This window comes from Arachis stenosperma, chromosome 5 (assembly GCF_014773155.1).
Source record: "Arachis stenosperma cultivar V10309 chromosome 5, arast.V10309.gnm1.PFL2, whole genome shotgun sequence".
In the NCBI taxonomy this organism is placed as follows: domain Eukaryota; kingdom Viridiplantae; phylum Streptophyta; class Magnoliopsida; order Fabales; family Fabaceae; genus Arachis; species Arachis stenosperma.
In genome coordinates, this window is record NC_080381.1 from 4,192,685 (window position 1) to 4,217,112 (window position 24,428).

At 33.8% G+C, this 24,428-nt stretch overlaps 4 protein-coding genes and 1 long non-coding RNA gene across 12 annotated transcripts; 3 read left to right on the top strand and 2 right to left on the bottom strand.

The window, feature by feature from the left end:
• Positions 1 to 108: 108 nt before the first annotated feature.
• On the bottom strand, positions 109 to 2,747 carry LOC130982358 (uncharacterized). Of its 4 annotated transcripts, none has more exons than XR_009087150.1 (4): positions 2,347 to 2,747; positions 1,621 to 2,064; positions 1,441 to 1,513; positions 109 to 701 (listed from the first exon to the last, which is right to left on the bottom strand). It is a non-coding gene; the product is annotated as an uncharacterized LOC130982358 (long non-coding RNA). The 4 variants fall into 4 exon arrangements; XR_009087149.1 differs by having other exon boundaries at positions 2,265 to 2,747; XR_009087148.1 differs by having other exon boundaries at positions 1,621 to 1,862; positions 1,973 to 2,747.
• A 478-nt stretch (positions 2,748 to 3,225) lies between these two features.
• On the top strand, positions 3,226 to 9,089 carry LOC130982064 (protein S-acyltransferase 10-like). Of its 2 annotated transcripts, XM_057905916.1 has the most exons (11): positions 3,226 to 3,712; positions 3,902 to 4,016; positions 5,038 to 5,112; positions 5,240 to 5,311; positions 5,430 to 5,567; positions 5,654 to 5,687; positions 6,009 to 6,118; positions 6,950 to 7,036; positions 7,218 to 7,301; positions 8,073 to 8,138; positions 8,290 to 9,089. In XM_057905916.1, exons 1-11 carry the CDS (start codon positions 3,619 to 3,621, stop codon positions 8,462 to 8,464), a joined length of 1,050 nt encoding a protein of 349 aa, XP_057761899.1. In that variant the 5' UTR covers positions 3,226 to 3,618; the 3' UTR covers positions 8,465 to 9,089. The 2 variants fall into 2 exon arrangements, with proteins under 2 accessions (XP_057761899.1, XP_057761900.1); XM_057905917.1 differs by lacking the exon at positions 5,038 to 5,112.
• A 1,205-nt stretch (positions 9,090 to 10,294) lies between these two features.
• LOC130980003 (lysine histidine transporter-like 8) lies at positions 10,295 to 13,448 on the bottom strand. The gene is made up of 5 exons (XM_057903594.1): positions 12,901 to 13,448; positions 12,671 to 12,807; positions 11,818 to 12,245; positions 11,364 to 11,495; positions 10,295 to 11,125 (listed from the first exon to the last, which is right to left on the bottom strand). The coding sequence occupies exons 1-5, from the start codon at positions 13,362 to 13,364 to the stop codon at positions 10,640 to 10,642; spliced, it is 1,647 nt and encodes a 548-aa protein (XP_057759577.1). The 5' UTR covers positions 13,365 to 13,448; the 3' UTR covers positions 10,295 to 10,639.
• A 2,456-nt stretch (positions 13,449 to 15,904) lies between these two features.
• On the top strand, positions 15,905 to 21,692 carry LOC130980980 (uncharacterized). 4 transcript variants are annotated; one of them, XM_057904622.1, is made up of 15 exons: positions 15,910 to 16,033; positions 16,346 to 16,496; positions 16,664 to 16,982; positions 17,114 to 17,206; positions 17,299 to 17,389; positions 17,936 to 18,002; positions 18,105 to 18,147; positions 18,486 to 18,657; positions 18,759 to 18,857; positions 19,605 to 19,673; positions 19,868 to 20,006; positions 20,479 to 20,626; positions 20,940 to 21,046; positions 21,145 to 21,181; positions 21,369 to 21,692. In XM_057904622.1, the coding sequence occupies exons 2-15, from the start codon at positions 16,362 to 16,364 to the stop codon at positions 21,521 to 21,523; spliced, it is 1,674 nt and encodes a 557-aa protein (XP_057760605.1). In that variant the 5' UTR covers positions 15,910 to 16,033; positions 16,346 to 16,361; the 3' UTR covers positions 21,524 to 21,692. The 4 variants fall into 4 exon arrangements, with proteins under 4 accessions (XP_057760606.1, XP_057760605.1, XP_057760603.1 ...); XM_057904620.1 differs by having other exon boundaries at positions 20,479 to 20,677; positions 21,369 to 21,688; XM_057904621.1 differs by having other exon boundaries at positions 15,918 to 16,093; positions 20,479 to 20,677; positions 21,369 to 21,689.
• Positions 21,693 to 21,902: 210 nt separating this feature from the next.
• Positions 21,903 to 23,704, top strand: LOC130980981 (putative F-box protein At1g65770). Its single transcript, XM_057904624.1, has one exon. The coding sequence runs from the start codon at positions 22,123 to 22,125 to the stop codon at positions 23,245 to 23,247; it is 1,125 nt and encodes a 374-aa protein (XP_057760607.1). The 5' UTR covers positions 21,903 to 22,122; the 3' UTR covers positions 23,248 to 23,704.
• The last annotated feature ends 724 nt before the right edge of the window (positions 23,705 to 24,428 follow it).

Genomic DNA, 24,428 nt, shown 5'->3' on the forward strand with positions numbered 1-24,428 from the left:
TGGTTAATTAATAATTATGAACAACTGAGAAGATTTCCTCAAGGGAAAAACGAACTTTCATTATAGTGAAACTTAATATATAGAATAACGAAAAATTGATTACTATACTCAATAATTGCAGTTAATACAATAGCTTAACAGTGAAAATAGAAAATATAGTAGCCAGACATAATTTTCCTTTTTGTGCCAACTATTGTGGAACAATACTATTTACCGGAGAAACACAAAATTTAGGCAACTTGCATGGAAGCCATCAATAAGTTATTTCTTACAAACAAATTTTCAAAGGGGAAATCACTCTGAGACTCCTTCAAGTTAAACCTAAAAAACTGGTTGAACCTATTCTTGTATGTGGCAGGTCCTTATGATGATCCCAGAGTTAATATTTCACCTGAACAGATCCATCTCAGCATGTGGCCTTCACTCTTGAGGCACAACACAAAGGAATGCTTGAGCAGCAGTGTACAGTAACTCGGTGGCTCATGTAAATTAATCTGCATGAATGAAGTTACTTTCTTTCGCATCAATTAATGTACCAAGTGGCATGTTTCTGAAGAATCATGCCAATTAGAATTTAGAACCTTGAGGCTTGTGAGCATAATATAGGTCATTGCTGAAAATAGCATAATCCAGAAAAGCCTCCAAGGAAAGGGGTTGTAAGGAAGGTTAGCAGCATATACTGGAGTCAGAACTCGAATGACCTAAGAACGGAGAAAAAGGGAAGATATAAGTCATGGAATCAACAGCTAAAAATGATACGACTTATTAGCTAGGAGCATCATCTTTATCTATATAGCTAGGAACATCATCTTTATCTATCAAATTGATATATATGCATAATAAAGAAATACTTAACAGTCTACTCTCATGGTTTCCAAAATATCAGAATATCTATGAAAGTGCAATTTTAATGTACATAATACTAACAGAATGAGTGCAAACATTATTAAGAGAGTAAAAGCTTTATATTCTTCTTGCTTTCTATGTTCACTGGGTCTCTACCTTTATCTTGAATTTATATATACACTAAATTCAGTGTCCATGTTGTAAACACTAAAAAGATATACCAAGCAGTTTGACTCACTTTAAATTGAAGAATCCTCACTTATAATTCATTTCCAAACAACAAAATGGTCAAGAAAACTTAGTTGTCCCCTGAAAACATGAATTAAATATACTGCATTCAAATTTTGTAGAAGAAATTCCGTGATAATTCAATTTTGTTTTGTCACTTCCGTAGTTAAAGCCTATTTGCAAATTTTTTAAACTCTAAAATCACCACGACTCAAATTCAAAATAAACCTGAAAAATGATAATACAATAGAAAATCACTAGCACAGCCTTCGAAAGTCAAGATTACCTAATATTCGTGTCATGCAAATTCCATTAAAATACACGGAAATTAAATAGAGAAACTCCTAAAATAATTTCTAGTGTTACCTGTTTCCATTGGAATAAGGCGGATGAAGAATCTTGATCACTGAAATTTGATCAAGTGATATTCCAACTTCATCTGCAAAGGTGAGTATCATTTGAAATATGTTAGATGTTAGAGAAATGAACAATAATTGAATTTTTTTTTTTAAGTTTTGTGCTCTAATATAATGTAAGCATTATTACCTAACACCCTTCACAAGTCATTCTATTCCCCTCCAAAATGAAGTACAAATATTCTAGTAGCTTTTTTTTTCCTTCTCTCTTTTTCTTTTTTCTTTTCATGAGCCACCTTCCTATACTGACTTCATTATAGAAAACTATCAGATATAACATTTGTAGGAACATAATAAGGCAATAGATCAATTTTTCTGCTTTTAGCGTCAAACTTCAACACGTATACCATCCCATGCTCACTCCCAATATACCTAAATATCATAAGCAGTGGGGAATAACTAATAAACCTATGTGCATTATTTATCAGAAAGTGTTATATATATGCAACTACTGATTCCAAATCACATGAACAGGTATTTACATGTAACTGGTGCCATAAATAACAGAGAAAGCAGTTATAGTGGACTCCCACTGCAAAGCAGAAGCAATTTACCTGCTTTCCAAATCTCAAATCTGCCATTATCAGAAACGTAATGGGAAAATTAGTAAATAAAACAGCGATAAGGGGGAAGAATAAGAGGGAAACAAGAAATCGACAAGAAATAAAGCATAAAGAAAGCTCAGATGAAAAATAAAAAAGCAGTCAAAAAGCTCAGATGGAAAATGCCTGATCATAGACAGTTTTTAAAAACTTTAGTAGCCTTAGAAGGTACCTGAATCTCATTACGACTTGAGACACTAGCAAGAAAACTTTGATTATCCAAGAACTAAGAGAGATCAAGAAATATTAGATACCATAATATTCATGAAAGCCTCAATAAATATTTCACTTTGTAGCTTCTATAGTTCACCAAATCATGAAGCAGCTTCTGATTGCGCGAAAGAGGCTAACGGCGACACTCGAAGCACGAAGACGACGAGCCCCAGGAACTGCTGCTTCTGCCGCCGGCGACGAAGAGCGCAACGAAGGCGCGGGACTATGTGCAAGACGATGACGAGACAGAGAGGAATGGTGACGCCACGGTGAGAGAGATGAGAGAGACCGAGCTCCAGACGAAGAGAGATACAAGGAGGAGAGGAACTTGAGAAGAGATTTCAGGGTTTCTGAAACCCAGATTTTAGGAATAATTTTTTGGTATGAATGGAGAAGGAGAAATTAGATTATGGTTCATTAGAAATAATAATTTTGTAGTGTATATGAATAATGAAATGTATTTTGGTTTTAATTTTTAAATTGATTCAGATATAAAATTATAAACTAAAGTTAATTGAATTTTGGTTAAATTAAAAGAATTAAGGTGATTTTTGTTCAATAGAAAAGAAAAGGATATTTAACTCTTTTCATTAAAATTAAATAAAATTTATTTTTTATTTTTATTAAAGTATAAGGGTAATTTAGTAAAAGTATTGATATAATTTGTATTTAAAAAAAGAAAAATTAATTATTGACGTGGAAAATATAATCCATGTGTCTTGTTTTAATTTGTCAATATTTTTATTATATCGGTACGTATAAATTTATCATCGTACCGTAGTAAACACCATTAATATTTACCTCATCAATTAAACACTTAACTTGCTCCAAGATATGGGGGTAGTTGAATCATGAATGATTTGAACATAGGAGTTAACTCGCTTGAATTAATTCCCTCAGTCATAGACTCATAGCTACAAGCCTACGACAATACGAAAAACAAAAAACAAAAAACAAAAAAGAAAAGAAAAGAAAAATTGAACTAACAGTCTCACTCGTATCTAACCTTGCCATCGCTGCGCACTGCGCACCCTCTCTCTTTTCCCCAATTCCCCTTTCAACACAAGATTGATAAGCATCATCCACCTATGTAATATAAAAAAATAAAAATAAAAAATTTAAGATCGAAATCCGACATCCAAAATCACTTCTTACTGCCACTATCCATTTTCTCTCTTTTGCTTTTCTCGGGAAAGTTCGGTTCTCACCAAGAAAATTTTTTCCCCTGGAATCAAACAACACCGAAGACCGAACCAACACTCTCTGATGCGAATCGCTTCATTCTCACATGGCTCTGCTCTTAATTTAGTCTCATGACGATCGTTGGTATATGCCGCCCTATGCGTTCCCCTTGGGATCAACCCATGGATCGCTGCCTCAGATTCTTTCCATGCCTCATTGACCCTGGTGCGTTTGCTGCAATTCCTTTTTTTTTGGTTTAAATTAACTTAGTTTTTGTTTTATCTGAATTTGCGTGCTGAATGGTGAATGCTGTTGCTGAACTGTTCTGACTTTCATTTATGTGTCTTCCTAACAAAAACTATGCGAATTTTTTTATTTATTTATGCATTTTGGAATTTTGTCACTGAATTTCAGCTCGGAGGTCTGCGATGTGCGTGAAATTGGTCTTGGTGACTGTCCATTTGGTTTATATTGGCGTTCTCTTCTTAATTGATGGAGATTTGATAGAAAAGACTAAGAAGGAACCGGTGTATGTTTTTTTCCCACTTTTAAGTCACTGTATTCTATTTTTTGCATATTTACTTACCATACTGAAGCTTCAACTTAGTGGATGGTGCTGATTCGCTGGCACTTTAATGGGTTTAGTGGAACATTATTTGTACTTGACAATTTGTTCAATAGACCATCTAATGAAATGAAACAGATTGAGATACCTTTGAAAGAGAGGATAGCTTTGCTGATGAGTTGCACATAGTGAGAGTCTGTGACTGGCAAAATAAAGTAAAGTATAAATGTGCATTTGGGTTAATGAATTTATATGGATATTATATTGTTATGGAAGTATTCTATACTTTAGATTTGATGATACATTACAAATTCACAAGTTTATTGATCTTTTAAAAGGAGGCAAAATTAAGCAAAGGATGCATAGAAATATGAGGCCTAGAATTATCTATTTAGACATTTTTGGCAGGGACCTACCCATTGTTTGAGGCTATTTAATATCTAGCTACGTAAGCAAGGATGCTTTTCAGTAAATGTAGTGCCTCTATCAATGGTTCTTTGTTTGCTTCCAAAAAATGTTCCAATTTGAGAAGGACTACTAGGCCTTATACTTTCCTCCTTCTTTTTTTCGGATAGACTACTTGGCGTTATACTTTGTCCAAGATGCATAGCAGTTAAAATTGGTGTTAGAATTTGTAAAGATTGAATTTTTGGCAAATCATTCAGGCAAAATTCCAGCTTCAAAATTCAGGCAAATAGTATTTTCCCATTTAATAAGCATTTAGTTGTGACTGTTCTTGAATGATACATCTTTTCTAATGCTAATATGGCCGATGAATAGCATGAGATTTCTTTTGCACTTCCATCAATTAATACGAGAAGTGTGCTGGAAGTCTGAATAATTAGTAGACGTTAATAATTTTCTAGATTTACGTATTGTTCTGCATGAATGTCTGTTTCAGTGCTTTGATTTACTTTTGAGGTGTCTTTATTTTTTCCAATTTTTTATTTTATGATTATTATTCTTTTTTTTGTTTTTCTGTCAGGTACACTGCTTGTTACTTGCTGTTGTTCTTTGTTACTTTAATACAATACTTTGTTACATCTATTTCTTCTCCGGGGTAAACATCACAACTATTTTCTTCCTTTGGATGAAGCGGATGTGGATTATGATGTGTAAACGTGATATTTATATTTATATCTTCCTGATCTTCTTTGTTTTTGTATATGCTACATTTGTGTTTACAGCTATGTCCTTGATGCCATGATGACTGTTACTGAGAGAAATGTCCTATACAGAAAGACATCAGAAGCCTCAAGGTAATTTATCGTTGTTTTCATCCTCTTCAAAGGTTTATTATGTAGTGACATATGACGAAAATTGATGTATTTGATCTCACCTAACTATTATTGTCAATTTTGTCATGTTTAAGCAAAGTCTACCAGCTTCAAGCAAAAATGGGATTTTCGTTGTTGCTGTCGAGGGATCTCAGGCAGGAAAAAATATTTCAGGAAATAATACACCAACTTGGTCAAAGTTAGTGGCAGACTTGTATCCTATGGGAACAACAATCAGGTAGACTGGGCTGGCTAGATAATCTTTAATTTCATCCTCTATTAATTAAGTTTTTAACATTATTTAGGGTTTTCTCTGTCTTGCAGAACATGGACATGCAGCTACTGCAATGTGGAACAGGTAATGATATATATTATGTATTACGACATATTAAATGAAGGTACCTTGTGTAAATACTTGTGTTATTGCATTGCTGGATTGTATGTTCCGAAAAAAACAAAAATGAATAAACAAATTTTCCATTACAAATGAAAAAAGGTGGACTTAGCTGCACTATTATAAAATGGTTTTATTTGATTTATATATCACTTTTTGCACATGAGGATTTCCTACTTTGCATAGAAACTGGGCACCTCTTGCAGTTGCTTTCTTTTGTTCCAATAATGTAACACTCTATTGATGATCAATCATATTTTGTTTCCTTTCATGGCCATTATCCAGCCTCCACGATCAAAGCACTGTCATGATTGTGACAAGTGTGTTCTTCAGTTTGATCATCATTGTGTTTGGCTTGGTAACTGCATTGGGCAGGGCAATCATTGTCGATTTTGGTGAGCCAATTATATGTAATTTCATCATTTGCATGCCGTTATTGAAGCTCTTCTATTGTACACTTAATTTGAGCTAGCTAGTATGGAGATAAGAGCTTCCACAGTTAACAAATCTTTAGCTTGTTGATATTAGTATTTATATCAGTAAGGATATTTAGTTGAAGAATCATTGACCTGGAAATGGAATCGCTAAAAATTTTCAGTAATGTGCCGTTGATTTGTTCTGTTTCATAGTCATGGCATTTGTTACAATAATGAAGCTGCAACATGTACTTGTTAATCATTTTTAATGCTGATTATAAGAGAGACCAGCAAGAAATGTGTTGGATGAATTTGGAAATCTATAGTGAACTTAAGCATTTCATTTTCACGTTATTTATTTATTTATTTTGAAATATAGGTGCTTTCTTCTCCAGATTGAGTTATATGTACTACTAATTGGATTAAAATAAGATTTCCTTAATCAATCAATTTTACTTGAATGCAAGAGCTGTGGTTACTACTGGATTGGTCTTAAACTTCTTGAAAATTTAATTACTAGGGGTATAATTAATGCAAATTGAAAACTTTTGAGACAAAATTGAAACAAAATAAAGTTAGGGGTATGTTTGAAACTTTTGGCAAACTTTAGGGACAAAAGGTATACTTTACCCTTTAAGATACTATCTATCTTGAGAATATTAAGGCTGTGCTCTCTATGTTATAAATGATATGTGATCATGATGCAAAGGAGTTACTTATATTAAGTTGTTTTATGTATATATGTGTTAAATTATTATAACTATATTTTCCTTGTTATGAATCCTTCTCCTTAATGTCTAAATACTTTAGGTGGTACCTTTTTGAAGAGACAGCGTTGTGCCTCTGGACTGGCATCTTATATATTTCATACTTGAAGGATCACATTAAAAGTGCTTGGTATGATATCTGATTTATTTACTAGTAATCTTTTTTATACTGATACAGACTCTCCTCCCAAAACACACACAAAAAAGAAAGAAAGTAGCAAAAAACAAAAGGAAGGAAGCACAATGCTCATGCAATCTCCATTTTTTCCCTTTATATCTGAAATTAGAGCATGATTTTATGATGCTGTCAGGTGGCGGGATGCAATCGTGATAGTACTGTTGATCACTTTGTCAATCTCTCTTATCTTTCTGCTTTTGCTACTTCTATTTCATAGGTACATATTTGTCTTTCTAGTTCTGTATTTTGCATTGGTTGCATTTGTTTAGATTTTCATGTATACTTAACTGTTTCTAGAGTGCCATGCTCCTTTATGTTGAATAGTTAATTGTTTCTGATGTCTTTTGCATCTGATCTTCACGTGGAGGGATGGGACCTCGGTTTCTGTTTGCTTTCAGTGCACCAGTTTAATATGACTGCATGTGGTTCTCACTTCTCATTTTGGTTTAATATCTTTAACTCTACAAAATGAAGACTAAAACTATGTGACTCTCTAACTTGTAAATTTTTTTTTATATATTTGAAAGAGCCAAGACTAAATTTTTATATCTGAGAAGCTATTCCTTTAGCTTCTGCTAAAATATTGGGAATAAGTTCTTCTAAGATTGTGATTAATTATTTGATTTTTTTAATTAAAATCAAAAAATGATTTATTTTCCTTACTTAAAGAAATAGTTTGCAAGGAGTAATCGTGCAGTATATGTAAAGGAAGATAGTAGCACTGCGGTCACTTAGTATAGTCTATGTATATATGTTACAGCATACGTATATATATAATTATATATAGACTATGCTAAGTGAATGCAGTGATACTATCTTCCTTTACATGTACTGCTCTGTTACAGTATTACTCTTTACATAGTTGAAACAAATGCAAGCTCTAGGTTTACTTTTACTTTATGGCCCAATGTCTCCATCATGTTCACTGTTTAGTTGAGCATCCAGGTTAAAGACTATAACAATCACTGATGTTTTGATTTCCCTGCAGTTATCTTATTTTGACAAATCAGACTACTTATGAACTTGTAAGGAGAAGACGAATTCCTTATCTAAGGTTAGATTAGCTATAGTCCCTTGTTTTTCCATTACTTAGAATTTTCAATAGATCAAATCTTGGCATTTAGTTGTTTTAATATTTGTATGTTAGTTGTTTATGTTTCTTGGGATATCTCTCTTAAGCACACCATTCATCAATTCATTTGCAGGGGAATTCCTGAAAGAGTGCATCCATTTAGTAAAGGAGTATCTAGAAATGTATACAATTTCTGCTGCGGAAGTAGCAGCGTATACAACATGGAGCGGCTCCCGACCCCTCAGGAGACAGAGGAAAAGTCAAGACCGTACACGTGTCTGGATGTCGTAACCTGTCGATGTTGCTGATGACTGTTGTAAACAAATTGTATAAGTAGGAGTCTTTGTCCCTGAGAGTTTTATTGTGAACTTAAGGCCATTTGCAGTGTGATTTTCCATGTCATCCATTCTTTGTTTAATTGTTTTTTGGAAGTGGATGTTTTAAGTTTAATGTATAGTTGCAGTGCTAGGGTGTGTGTCATTTTGCCAGTGTTGAATTTCTCAGACCTGGGATTCTTGGAACACAGGGCACCATGCGGAATTGTTGGTTGTGGTAGTGTTGATTGTGGTCGAAGCAATTAAAGTTGAAGGTAAGATGAATGAACATTGAACAGAGTGTTGCTCACATGCTTTTTTTGACTTTTGGTTTCCACATCTTATTAGAAGTCAAATTTTTGAATGTCCAATTACTTTGACCGTAAAATGTGGCTTTGGTCAGCGGCACAGGTGTAGTTAAAATACTTCAAAAGAAGCTTCGTGTTTAAACTTTAAAGAAGCTAAGAACAAGGAGGAAATCGATTTGAGTATTTAACAAAGTAAACGCCGTTAGTTCCACTTTTCTGTCGCAATCTATGGCATTAAATAACAGAGGATGAGGATGGCATCTTTTTCTCCAACTGGCGAGCAAGACGTTAATCAACTATTAGTTAGTTATTAAAATAAAGGTTTAACTACCATGTGTTCCTACGGAAACACATTATAAAGTTATAAATTAAGAAAATATTTATAGAAAATAATATAAATTTAGATTCTCAATACATTTGTTTTTACTTTAAAACTTTTTATTATTAGCAACCTTAACTTGTGCCTCTAAGGCATAAGTTAGCTAAGTCTTTCAAATAATTATTAGTATGAAATATATAATGAAATATAAAATATATATTAAAAATAAGTTAAATATTATATTTATTTATACATAAATAAATAATATTTGGTGGTTGATCTTAATATACACATAATATTTTCAGAAATCATTATTATCCTTACTTAACATGATAGTTGCCTAGTTATTTAGTAGCAAAGTTTTTTTTTTTTAAGTTTGGTTTTTCATGATATTTTCAATCCAACAAGGCTTCTATTTAAGAATTTGCTATTAGAAAATAATTTAAATGAGTTACTAGGTGCGTAAGATGGGACAAAGTCTTTTTATATGTTTAGATTTAGATATAGATATGGTTTTAGTTTCTATGACTTCTTAGAACATGTAATAATATTATTATTATTAGTAAACTTTTATTTTAATAAATACATTCAAAATTTAATTTTGAATTTTTATTATTTTTATAACTTTTTAATTAATAATTTTAACATGGATTATTCTTAGAGGAAATGTTAACAAAACTCGATAGATATATATTAATTAAGTGATTATATTTATATTCATTGGTTACACACTAGGGCCCAGAGCTAGAACGATACTCTTTCTCACACGCATATTTTGACTCTGACATTTCCCTTAAAAAGCAAAAAAAACTGAAAATCATTTCTGTATTTCACCAGTGAAAATGATGTGAAAATTTGGAAAAACAAATGTAGTATAGTTAATTATTTACTAGCAGGTTGAAAATGGTGGCAGCTCCTTATTAATTTGTCAGCGACCATGGATAGCAACCGTATTTAATATTCTATGCTCAAAGCCTCCGTATTTAATATCTTTAGAAAATGGATCAACTAATATGATATCAGATGCTTATCCTTCAAATTACGCACACCCCATTTTCAAATCAAATTTTCGGAACTCACTAACAAAGTTTCCGCCACCTTTGACAATGCTACTTTGTTAAATTGCCAACCTGACTATGACAAAATTTAATGGCATGTATATAATAAAATGGTGACTGGCTCTTCCAAACAAGAAAATTTATACAACATTCATTCATTAATCTTATATCTTTTTCATTTGGAACAATTAGTACACGTTCACACTTCACACTAGTGAAAATTGCTACAACAGTTTTGAATTTCTACAAAAAGCAAAAATAATACTTAAAGAAGAATCACAAACCCTTTTAGTACTACTTATTCATCTAGCTAGTTTATCACTTTGTTACATCATCCAATATATTTTAAAAAAAAAAAGAATAAGATATTAACAACCCACAAAGATAATGTGTTACATAATAAATCAAACAGAACAAAAGCTTTTACCTAATTGTCAGAACTTATGAGAAGTTCAAAACATGGTACATTAATTGTTCTATCTCCTTACTTAGGATTGAAAAAGCTAACATTAACTCCAGTATCAACAATAACATAGATGCTAGCTGCAACAAGAAGGGCACTAAGGCACATCCCTAAGATCCCCAAGAACCAATTGATACACCAAGAAGGACCATATTTTTTGGGCTTCTTAAACTTGAGCCACATGAAGGAAGGGTATGCCAATGTCACAGGCAATGAAATTCCTCCAATCAAACCTGCCAAGCTTGACAAGAATGGAATTGCCACAGCAATGAAGAAGCAGATAAACCCAAATAAGATCCTGAAAATTACCCTTAGCCACCATGGGCATGGCTGCTTCTTCATTTTCACGTAATTTGATTCCATGTCATCAAAAACCGGCATGCCATAGATTTGGAATGAGCACAATCCATTGATTACTACGAATAAACTCGTCAATCCCAGCACAAATCTTGATACGTCATGAGAATGGAACATGTATAGTGCAGTCAGCATTCCTCCCGAAGGAATCTGCAAAATTCATCACCAAAATTTAATTATAAAAATATTATTAATAACACTCTAGAACTTCACGTGAAGTTAATAACTGAGAGCTGTTAGATGATTTGACTGATTTGACTAAATTTTCATCTAATGATTTTCAGTTATTAACTTCATGTGAAGTTAACGGCACCTAAATTTTTACCAATTATAAAATTATAATTAATTAAAGTATAAGATATTTATGAGCATAATAAATTATAATTACCATTTGGCCATAAGCCCAATAGCCGCCAATGGATAGGGGAAATAAGCATGCAGCAATGAGTGCGTATGAAGCCTTCACTCCTTTCCACATTGGCACGTGCGATGGATGCTTCTCGCTTGAAGGCATAGTGGCCTGAAAAAATAATCAAACATGATATTCAATTATTAATTGAAGAAAATTCTTCAAGAGATACATACATACATACAAGTCCCTATCTATAACAACTCTTCCAATAATTCATTGTATTCACACTACTAATCCAAATTTTCTTCTTATTCATTCAGGACCATTTCAATGGTCATACATGTAAAAGGATAAAAGTCATCCATTAACTTCAACATTCTCTGCGTGACTTACAATTATTATTATTAGGTGAAAATTTACCTACGACTCTTAACTATTAACTTCACATAAAAATAATTACATAGCAAAACAAGATAATTATGATATGTACCTGAATTTCGAGGATGAGATTATGTCCCCTAAAAGCAAAGGCAACAATCCCAAGTGCATTAAGAATATTAAAAGCATCCTTAGCACTGGTTCCATGCCTAACAGGATTATAGTTAACACCGGGTAGGGTACCCTGAGCAACAGAGGTGATCCAAATGGAGGTACAGTACCCTACAGCAGTGACAGCACCAATGAGTGAAACCCCAGCAATGGAGTTCAAACTTGGCAACTGGGACAGCACCACTGCCACACATGTGAACACTAGGTACCACTCTACTGTGGTCATGGGCTTTGCGGTGCACGTGGTCCCGCATATGATTTGGTAGAATGTTCTTGCCGTTGATGCTCCCAATATTATTATGGTTGTGCATGTCCCTGCTGATAGGTATATTATTGGAAACATTGCTAGCACTTTTCCCAGTCTCTCCCCTGCAATAATAATTCATATTAAACATTATATTATTTCTTACCTTATGCAAAGAATTTCATCTTATAATTATAATATTACGAGTAAAAAAAGTGATTATATATTAATATATTCAACTAAATTACTTAACAGATGAAAACTCAGGTAAAGTCGACTTCATGTGAAGTATCTAAGAATCATTAGATGAAAATTTAATCAAATCAGTTAAATCATTTAACGACTCTCAGGCACGTGAAGTTAACTACACCTAAGCTTCCACCTACTTAACATAACACAAACTCAAATGCAGTTGACTTTATGTGAAGATGATAGTCGAGAGTTATTACACGACAATTCAGTCAAATCTGTCAAATTATTTGACTGACTCTCAACTATCAGATTTACATGAAATTAACGGCATCTGAGTTATCGTAAATAAATTTCATACCAAATGTAGCAAAACAGAGTTGAAGGTATCGACTGAAACGAATTCCATGTTCCACAGATTCGTGAAGATGCACCAACAACCATAGAGTGTATAATTGCCATACAAAAGCTACACTCAAACTGATTATTCCCCATGTCCTGCATATAAAATTACACTGATTAATTAGTTTCCTTTGTTATTAATTAAAAAAGTTATTAATAAAAGATTGAATTAATGAATGAATTACTTACCAACCAAGAACAGTGAAGGAGAAAGGAAGAATAAGAGCCTGAATTCCAATCCCAGAACAAAGAGTATGAAAAGCAGCATAAAACTTGTTTCCATTCCTTGATTGAGTGATTGGAAGCCAAGCATCATGAGGATCAAGCTTTGTGAACCTGAGTGCTTTCCTCACAGGGCTTCCCAAAGGTGTGATAAACCTTGGTGTCAAATTTGAGATCCTTAATGGTGTTCTTGGTGTTCTTGGTGTTCTTGGTGTTTTTGGTGTCTTGGTTTTACTTGTTGCAATCCCATCTACTTCATCTCCATTCTCTGAATGCAGAAGTGGTGACCTTGTTAGTGATGGTGAGTGAAACTGAGAGGGTGGACATGAAACTGGTGGTGATGACACCATTGGTGTCCCTGTTCTTGGTGTTATTGGTGCTGAACTTATTTCCATTGTTTTCTTATTAGCTTCATTTGTAGCCATAGCCATCTTTGTTTTTTCACCCTCTCTGGCTATGTCTTCTAATTTTCAAGCACCTTTTTTTTTTTGTTTATTTGTGCTATTGTGTTTGTTTATTTGGCTATGTATTTATATACATGTAACTAGTTAGGTGGTTGATATTTGTGTTCAATTATTAATGTTAATTGAGGCTATGCAAATATCTTGACTTGGAATCATGGTATTTCCACATTCCTTTTTTGACACAACTTCTCAATCTATAATATAAAATAAAATAAAATAAAATAAAATATTAGTTTAGTTTATATTTTTTTATAGGTTAGTCCGGCTCATTCTTAATTAAATATCTTTTGTTTTTATTAAATAAATTTTCATTTATTTATTTATTATATTTTATGTCAATTGTTTAGATTTAGGACTTATTATTTAGAATTTAAAATTTAGAGTGTTTTATTTTATCTTTAATAGTAAGTTAATTTTTAAGGAACATGGCACTTCTTTTTTTTTAAGCACATTAGCATTTTCAATATGACCCATAATATTTATTTATTTATAGAAGTATATCTTGATCTCTATGCTATTTATGTTATATAAATCATTTATTACTTTTCAGTTTTATAAAATGCATGTATGTTTATATTAGTCGACAATATAAGTACGAGGAGATATTAATGCAGCTATAATAAATCAAGAAATCTTATGTGAAACAATATATTATATATTATATTACTTATACACTGAAGTAGTGAAGTTGGTGTTTATTCAGGCACCTTTTTAAATCTAAGAGTAAAAGATCTCAAGATGGATAAACGAGAGATAAATAATATTAGGTGATATAATTAGAGATACCAAAAATTGTTTTATGTGTAAATATATATATTGTTATTCTGTATAGTATTATATTATCATATTTGAAGAAAATTCAGTATAATTTAGTCAAAAACTAATAGTACTCATGTTTATCGAGTTAACATATTTAAAAATTAATTTATTAACTAAATAAATCATGTGTTAAAAGTAGTTCTATATATATAATTATAAACCCATCCAATTAGCATCCGAAATTGACTCAAATTAAAGGGGGATTACAGTGGTTATATTTGAGACACTGTCTGGGCTATGACCAAATAATTTAAGCAGAGAGACTTTGACCAATTAGAAACCAAAAAAAAAAAAAAAAATTAGTTGTCACCCAACTTTAGAATTGGTCATTTTTTCAAGCTACCGAATTAAGAATTGTATGAATTGCAAACGTTAGATTACAGCATGTTGTTATTTTCCTTTTTATTGCTTTCATTGATTATTTTCTTGTGGGAGAGAAAATTTTCATTCGATGCGGCCACCTTTTGCATTAAAAATTGTATTTATTGGGAGAAGAATTTCAATTTGCAACACCTAGTCAACAAAAAACACCCAATAGGGACATGCATGTAATTAGTTTCATCCATCACCTCTCTTAAGTCTTAAGTGGCCAAGAAGTCAACAACCATGTGGTAGGCTAGTAGCGGTGGCTGCTGGGGGTTTATGGAAAATATGGCAAAAGTGAAGGGCCAAAAACAAAATCATCATTTTCAAACTACCAATTACTAAGTGTCAAAGACTTTATGTGGTGTGTAATAAGTGTCGTCAAACATTAAAAGTTAAAATCATTCCCTAATTATAGTAGATTCAACTTCCTAACTAACAGTATTGTCCAATACGTTACTAGTTTGTTAGTGTATATATTTGTTGTCATGATTTAATTTTACTCCCTCCTTTAACTTTTTGAATCGAAACCTTTTTCACATAAATATGTAGAATATTCGTATTTTTTAAATTATCACAATTAAATTAAGAGTACTACTAAAAGAAAATTAAATATTATCATTTTTATGGTATTTTTTGAAGCATCAACCATCATCAAAATGAGTTGCAACTTGAGAGTTAGTTCAATTCACTTGGAAAAAAGCCACTGAAATTATGATTTGTTTAGAAGTAGGTCAATTTGTCTCGTTTAAATAATTCGCAAGTTAAATGGGTTTGAAACTTTGAATTGAGTGAGTATGGATTAGCTAATTTGTTTTTATTTATTTATTTGATAAATAAAGTCAGATGAATTTATATTATATATCATCTTTGTTATGGATTTGTTAACTATATTTTAATTTTTTTTTTGTTTGTACCAGGATATCCTCCCAAACAAGCAAACTTCATTCCTATCCTCCAATGAGTATTGAACCCAGGAGAGATGGTTAAAAAACACACACCCTCATCCATCTGTGCCAACTTGCATAAATATATAAAATCAGATGTGTGGGTGAGAATGAGATGTAATACCTAAAATTGGAGTTTGTCGGATCCATCCAACTTAAAAAAAAAACAATGAGGCTTTTGTTTTATAATTTTCTTCTCATATTTTTGGACCTGTAATTTTCTTCTCCTTAAGTCCAACAAGAATGAAGAAGGCCCAATTTCGTAAGCTCTCACTTAGCCCAGCCTAGCCCAGCCCATAGAATTGGGGGACCACGAAGGTCCTCAAGTTACAGGTTCCACATTAGACTGTCTCCAACACTCTCTCATTACAGTACCGACGTGGCACCTTGCGTTTTCTTCAGAAAAGAAAGACACCAAATTTCACGAGTATCGAAAACTCAGGAGAAGGAAGGAGTAGAAGACAAAGCAAATACGCATAAGCTACGTATATGCATACCTTCTCAACCGTATGTGGTTCTTCTCTTCTTCCCTGTTTGGATTTCAGTTCACAGGAAGTGTTTAAACCTGTAATAGTTCTCTCAGCTGAATTTTGCTTCCGTTGCTCCAATCGACTATAAAATCTTGGGGCTATTAATTAGTGTGTTCTAAGTTTTGGTAAATTTGATAAACTTTTGTGCCCCAGTGCAGTGAATGTTTCACTTAGTATACCTCTTTTTATGACATTGCATGCCAATGATATAGTTATGTAACATCAATAGTCAGATGAAGCTGAAAATTGATTAATGTTGATAAAAATAGCATTTGAATAATCATTTCAGAGGTAGTAGTAGTTTAATGGGAGTGATAAAGGATGGAACAATCTCAGGGGTTCTACCACAAAATCAGGGATTTGTGGTCCATTATCCTGGGTATCCATCTACGGTTTCTCGTGCCGTGGACACTCTAGGTGGAATCCAAGGCATCCTTAAGGTATTATTAGACAAAATTTATTAATATGGTGATAATTTTGCTAATTATGATACTTACTTTCTTTTTTAATTGCAACCTGCATGGCTTATATTTTGTAATTTATCAATGAGGTTTGGTTTCTGTGTGGATTTCCACTTTTGTTATGGTCTGTGTGGTGACATTTGTAGGCTCGCAGTTCGCAAGCAAACAAACTAGAGCTCTGTTTCCGCCCTGAAGACCCGTATTCGCATCCTGCATTTGGGGAGCTTCATCCCTGCAATGGTTTTCTTCTCAAAATATCCAAGAGAAAACTTTGCAGTGAGCATGATGCCAAAGCTAATGGAAGTGTGCCTGGAAATATAACGGAAAATGAGAGGCAAGCTGATCAACCAGAAAGTGAGGGATTAACCGAGGATGATAAAGTCGAGGAATGTATATCTGCAGATAAAGAAGCAAACCTTTGTGCTGATGTTGTTGCTCATGTTTCTGAGGCTTACCATTTTAATGGTTAGAAGTTTTTAGATGGGCTTGATTTTGGTGATTTCATGTGGCCATCCATCATGTATATTAATTAGCTTTATAGAACCTCAGAAGCAAGTTAACTAGTTGCTTTTGTTTCCTATTTCAATATTACACAGGAATGTTTGACTACCAATATGTTGTTCCTGTTCATGCGGAAGTTGCCCAGAGGAAAAAGAGAAATTGGTCAGAACTTGAGGAACCACACTTCGGTGAATATCTTAGTTTCAATATTCTGTTATTTAAACCTGGTGTTTTGATGGCTTTTACCAAGTTTGTAGTGTGTGTTTCTGTTCTGTCATAGGTGAGGGTGGTCTTATGGATGTGGATCATGAGGACATTATGCTTATTGTGCCTCCACTTTTTGCTCCGAAGGATATGCCAGAAAATTTAGTGTTAGTTTCTCTCACTTTCATTAATTCTTATATTGAGAATGAAAAGTTGGCATTCATTTTGGGATCAGCATGGTTCTTGCTAATACCATAATTGTGTATGATCATACTTTATAAATATGAGGAAAATGATGGCAGTTCCAATCATGTGAATAGCTTTAATCACTTGTATAATTTGTTGCCTACATTCAGAGATCCTTGTCTTTGTGTTACTCTTCAATGAGGCTTTGCATTGTTTCATTTCTGTAGCTTATTCCATTGTTTCTGTAGTTTGGGGTGTTTAGGTGACAGACAGAACATGCCATTTCTTAAATTGAATTTTTTAAATTCTCATATCTTAATATCTTTTCTCAACTGGTGGAGTGGGAGGTGCCAATGAGGTTCTTAGTTCAGCTATGTTTTTCCTAGCACTATGCTATATTTTCTGATTAATTATCCAATATCCATAAGCTTTATAGTATATCATTTTCCCCAGTTTTCCTTGTGAAGTTTCAATTGGCAGTTTCATCTTTCTTTAACTTCAAAGTGAATTAGTCTTCTTTATTTCAGCTTGAGAGCACCTGCTGCATCAAGTTCAAAAAGGAAACAAGAGGAAATTGTACAACCACATCTTGAGGTAACTTCAATTTGAAATAATCACTTTGACTATCTATGGTTACTCATCCTACTATCTATAAAGCTTAAGTAAGAAAGCTTACTCATTGCCATGTGTGTACAGATGGACACAGAGCCAGTTCTTGCAATTGGTTTTGACATTAAAGATATCCTTTTCTCAGTTGGTAGAACCATTATATGTAGATCTATTGAAGTTGTAGAAATGGCAGTATATATCGATATGGATATTAAACACATTGAAACAGTTTTCATCGTAGCTTTGCATGGACCTGCAGATTTTTCTTAAAGAAGTATTTGAATTACGTGCATGAAGTAAGCCTTCTGTAATGTAAGTTTATATTAGGCCAAAGGAACCACTAGCTGCTTCCTGATTGGAGTTCGAAATTTACATGTTCTGATGTCCGCACCTTTTTAATACTTATCCTGATTGTCGCCGGTTATGAAACTGCACTTCTGTGGATCTGGTTTTTCTTAGCCTTCTTACAGGTTCCTAAGATAGTGAATTGGGAGGAATATATACCCCAAGGTTCAGATCAATGGGAGTCACAGATGGCTGTCTCTAGAATGTTTGATGAGCGACCTATTTGGTCCAAAGATTCATTAATTGAACGCTTGCATGATAAGGGATTAAGCTTTTCACATGCCATGCTTAGAAGGTGACTTACCCAGACTCTGCTGATTACCTTTCTAACTTGCAGCAGTTGAATTGCTCGAGCTTGATGAGTGGGCATTGCCCTTCTGTTCTCACTTCTTGTAGGCTTCTATCCAGAATTTCTTACTATTTTTCCAGTGGACCTTTCTTAAGGTTCTGGATCAAGAAAGGATATGATCCACGCAAGGATCCCGATTCTCGCATGTGAGACTTGCTCTTTTCTAAATAATCTGTTGGGAGAGTTAGATATTAATAATCATTTGCGCTCAAAATGTTGGTCCCTGCATGCTATAGTTACTCAAATATCTGGTGGGTTTCTTGTTCCTTCTTTTCTTTTTTGTTTTTGGGTAGTACCAGTCTTCCAACACACTACAGGTCATGTTATTTTTTTAAACCTTTCATAAAAATGAAATGTTAGATCAATTAGGAATAATGATTGGAATCTTGAGGAATCTAGAAGTTTGTCTGAGGTTTTATCATGATCAACAAAAATTTACAGAGTTACCCAGTTTGGTGTTGCTTTATTTGCACTTCATAACATATGGGTTCCATTTTCCTGAAGAGGGAGATTAGATATTATTAACATTTAACTATTAAGTTTATTTATCTCAAAGGAATTTTTATGGTCCATAGACAGGAAGATTAATTTTTTTATTATTTTTCTGCTCTTTTGGTATTTTCAATGCCATCATGTTTAAAATTCGATTTGTGTTCTTCATTAGCTTCAGTTCATTGGTTATGTTTGATCCAGAACTGTGATGTCATAAGAAGAATAAGGATGTTTGAATACTAGTTTATGGTTTCCATTATGACGAGAAAGTATAGTGTTATACATATAAATCAATGTTCTCTTAACATACCTGTAAATGATTTTATTAAATTGTTTTTGGTTTTCTTAAAGAATAAAACACTGGGTCTTTATTGAATATGTTTAGATGTTTGAATTAGCAGCTATCAAAGACTTGATTATCGAGTACCAATCCCATTACGAAGTTACTGTGATGCTCACTCGGCCAATACGTAAGTTCTTTTCAATTTTTCTTTGTTTTCCTCTTGTTTTTCTATGCTTGTTTGTGTGTGTGCGTGTGCTTGCAGACTTACAAACAATCTCATTATTCTCATGCCTAAACATATCTGTTTTCGGTATTTGTGGTTATTATATTTCCATTTGTGTTGTTTTGCTCATTTTTATTAAGACTATTTTCCCCCTGTAGATCAAAACATAGATGGGGGGATATATGTGCCTTCCATGCTTTCCCTTGCAAGTTCCAGACATCTTTACAGTTATTCGAGCTTGTTGATGATTATATTCAATCAGAAATAAATAAGCCTCCCTTGCTGGCAGTTTGCACCGTAAGTTTCTCAACTATCTCAGATTTTATGTTGAACTACATGTCATGATGTCATTGGCCACATCTTTAATAAGAGATAGGTCTGCTTTTGATATGTTCTTAACATTTTCGTCTTATTTTTTGGCATGAAGTTAAGTTTTATAAATACTATGGGGATGCAGAGCTGCCCTTTATTTTTCCTTTATCCTTGAATGACAGAGATAGATGGCTTACTCTATAGATTCCTTTTTAGTTCTGAAGATTTGTGCTTTTGAGTTGATTAATATATGTTGATTAATATAGTATCACTACCATTAATGTTTGAAGTTACTGTAAGATATTCAACTAGGTTTCTAATTTGTATGCGTTGTGAGTATGAGTGTTTTAACTCAACCACTCATTATCTTAAAAGTTTTTATAGACACAAACGTTTGATTGGATGACAATGAAACATTCAAATTATTTGAGTTGCATCTAACATGCTAATTTCACAGTTTGCAACTGGATGGTTTACACAAAACATGCTCAATTGTATTAGACAACGTATCATGGTGAGGTTCCTATCAGTATTTCCAAAGCCTGGTGCAGAGAATTTACTCAGATCTGCCACTGCAAAGTTTGAAAAAATGAAAAGGGACTACAGTAAGATTGCCACAAAGCCTGAAGGGGAGGGTAGTGAACAATCTAATTTAGGTTGCACTATCTCTCTTTTCACAATTCTTTAAATTGATATTGCATTAGTAATAGAGTCAACAAATGACTGCATTTGGTAACTTATGCTTTTCAATACGTCTCTACATAGAATATGGTTGTGTTTGTAAGTTGTAGCAAATTCTACATAACTTGTTATCTAATATTGAATGAAACCAAACAGGAAGAAGTCTTCAGTTTGATCGAGAAATTATTGATATTTTTTTAAGAGAAATTATTATAATTTTTTGTGTGGAACATATAGGTTTGGAAGAGAAAGGTGAGGCTGACAATGTTGATGATGAAGAAGTAGCAGCAGCTGAGGCTAATAATAGTGATGAAGAATGGGATGCTTATGAAGAACTTGATCTGGTAATTCTTATTTATACTCTGATTTTTAAGTTTTTCTCAATAGATTATATCATCAATGGCTTTTGACTTTTAATTTGTGCTGTTGACTCTTGTTGTAGGTTGGAGATTGTGAAATACCTCTGCCGTCTCATCCTAGTATCCTTTTATCTGTGAACTCTAATTTTTCATGTTTAATACTCAACTCTCATTATTGGTTGTTGCCTGACACCGGTTTAATACGAAAGATAAATCATAGTGCACTACCATTTTCTTCTAATGTCATGTTTAATATATATAAGTGGAAGATGTTGTGGGCACTTTTGAGTTCCTTTATAATGATTAGATCTCAGCATGGAGAATCTTTCAAGGACTCATTTACAGGATCTTTTTGTTAGCTTCCCCTATGATGAAAATGACAATAACAAGGCACAGGAGATAGGAAGTGATGAAGAGTATCAGATATACCAAGAAGACAGTGACAAAAACAATTCCGATTAATGATTGCTGCTGCTACTATATAAAATTGTCATATGCACGTATCTCCTAAAATAGTTTTCCATGTAAAGCAGTAGAGTGGTAGAAAGAGAATAATGGCAACGTGGCTTTTGTAGAACACATGAATATGAAGAATGCAGTATAGAAAGAACTCAAATTCATGCACATATACCACCAATTCATCCCTTTTAAACATTGGCTCCACCTCCACCTCTTCTCCTCTCTCACCTTCACTGTGACCACCACCTCCTCCTCTTTTCCCCCTCTGCCTTGTCTCTTCGAGCTCGACAGCATCCTCTGATGGAGGTCAGAAACGGTGGTAGTGGATATTCTTTTAAGCGAGGCGTGGAAGCAGAAGAGGGTGGTGGTGAGAAGTGGTAGGGATAAAAATGAAAAAGAAAAATTTGACGTTGAATGAAAAAATTGAGTCGAATTTTAAAAAATGTAAAAAGCGTTAAGACCAAAAAAACCTTATTTAGTCTAAAATTTATGCACAATTGAAGTTGAACGCGATTGGAAGAGAGAGAGAGAAGAAAAGAAAAGGTAGGCACTTGGCAGGTTAAAATCAAAGAAGCTGAAAATTCCACTCATTCGCCAAAAACATGTCCACTATGAACGAAGAAGATAACAAGAAGAAGGAATCGGTGGAATGGTTAGCTCTCCCAAAGGAACTATGGCCCCTCATATCCAAACGCCTAACCACCACCGTCGACCTCCTCCACTTCCGCAGCACCTGCTCCACCTGGCACTCCTCCACCCCTTCCTCTCCCACCTCCACCACCACCACCGCCTTCCCCCTCCTCCCTCCTCCTCCCGACAGCAACATCAAACTCACCCTCTTCGAAACCAAACTGTACCGCATCCACCACCCTTCCTCCTCCTCCTCCAAAGGATGGATCATCCTCCTTTCTCACAACGATTCCTTCCCTCTTCGCATCTTCGACCCTTTCACGAACTTGCCACTCTCTCTCTCACACACAAACCCTCCCCCCTTTGTTTCCCCCTCCCACTTGAATCTCCTGAATTTCAACCTCCTCGAGCTCCTTCAATCCCATTCTCTTCACCACCACACTCATGAATTCCAACCCTTCATGCCTCTCCCTGAAACCCACAAAGCTATTCTCTTCCCGAGTTTGACTTCCTCCGTTGACTCCCGCAAGGTCTTCGCTCTCTACAACCACGGCAAGCTTCACGTTTTGAAGATCGGCGACCACAATTGGACGATTCTCGATGACGCCAACTGTTTCGATGACATGATCGTCCACAATGGTCAACTCTACGTGGTTGACAAAGTAGGTACGATTTCATGGGTGGATAGTGAAACCCTAAAATTGGTTCAATTCTCGCCAATGCTGTGTGGTTTGGGGAAGAAGAAACGGTTGGTGGAGTGTGGTGGGTGGCTGTATGTAGTTGACATGTACATAGAAGGTGAACCCGACAGCCCTTGGGACATGTATTGGGAGGTGGTGGATGTTAAGGTTCATAGGCTTGATGAAGAATGGGGTAGGTGGTTGGATGTTAAGGATTTGGGTGGCTATGCTTTTGTTTTGGGTAAGATGTTTACTTTCTCTCTTTTGGCTCAAGATTACTATGGTTGTGAACCCAATTCTCTCTATTTTTTCTCTGCTAAAAGAGCTTCTTCTTTCACCTTGAACGATTCAAAGTTCAAGCTCCCTAATCGCTTTTGGCCTTGCCCATCTCTCTTTCAACGCAAGTTCAATTTGTAAGTGCCTCAAGTCTTGTTGGAACCACAAGGTGTATCTGTTAAAGCCTATTAATATTATTATGTCATTCATAGATTGAAGGTTACAAATTTGTAAATCATTATTATGTCATAAGTCATAACTGCTTTATACTTCTGTGGGAAAATAATTGATTCTGCATCAGCAAATATTTTGCTTGCCTGCATAGAAAGAAAAAGATTGTTTACCACATAATAAAAAAGCATGATTGATACCCCAACAATTTTCAAGATATTTTGGAGTTGGCTGATCATTTTAAGGTGAAAACTGAGATCCAGTTGACTTCATGTGAAGTTGATACTTGAGAGCCGATAGATAAAAGTTTAGTCAAATCAGTCAAATTATCTAACAGTTCTCAGGTATCAACTTGATGTGAAGTCAACTACACCTGAATTTCTACTTAATTTTAATTAATCTTCTTATTATCCACTTGGTGAAGCCTGGTTAGAATTATATTTTAAAATGGAAAATGTATGCAAAGTAGTGTAATAGGTAAATTGATATAAAAATTTAATTTTAATGTACGGTCAATATAAAATAGTTTTACATATATATTTAGTTATTAGCAGTATATGTATATCTAGTTATTAACAACATAAATTAACTCATGAATAGTTATTCAAAAATATAGATATAATTATACGATATTATAATTTTATTAATGTATCAAAATTAAACACTTTATATAAATGGCGTGACATTTTTTCTTCTACTGACATAAGCATCCAATACAGTTTCCAATTGCTTCATTGTTTCGTCCAATCCCCATTGGAATAAATTCCATTAGTTCGAGTGGATTTGCATATTTTGCTGTAACTACTAGTAAGTGATGAACTAGTTTCCTCACACTATTATTAGATTTAACCCACCCAAGGGCTATTGCGCTCAATGCAATAATAGTGACTGAGTTGCTTTATTTATATGTTGAAGACATTTTTGGATAAGGCAAAATACCATATTAAACTAAAGGGTAAACTACCATTTGTACCCACGAAAGTTGAAAATGCTGATATATCTACCTATTAAAAAAGGAAATTACCATTTGTATCCATAAAAAATAGTTTTTATAAGCAAAATTATCCAAACTCTAAAAAATTACTTAAAATCCCTAAATTACTCTTATCTTCACCACCACACCACCTCATTCACCCAATCACCTTTCTAAT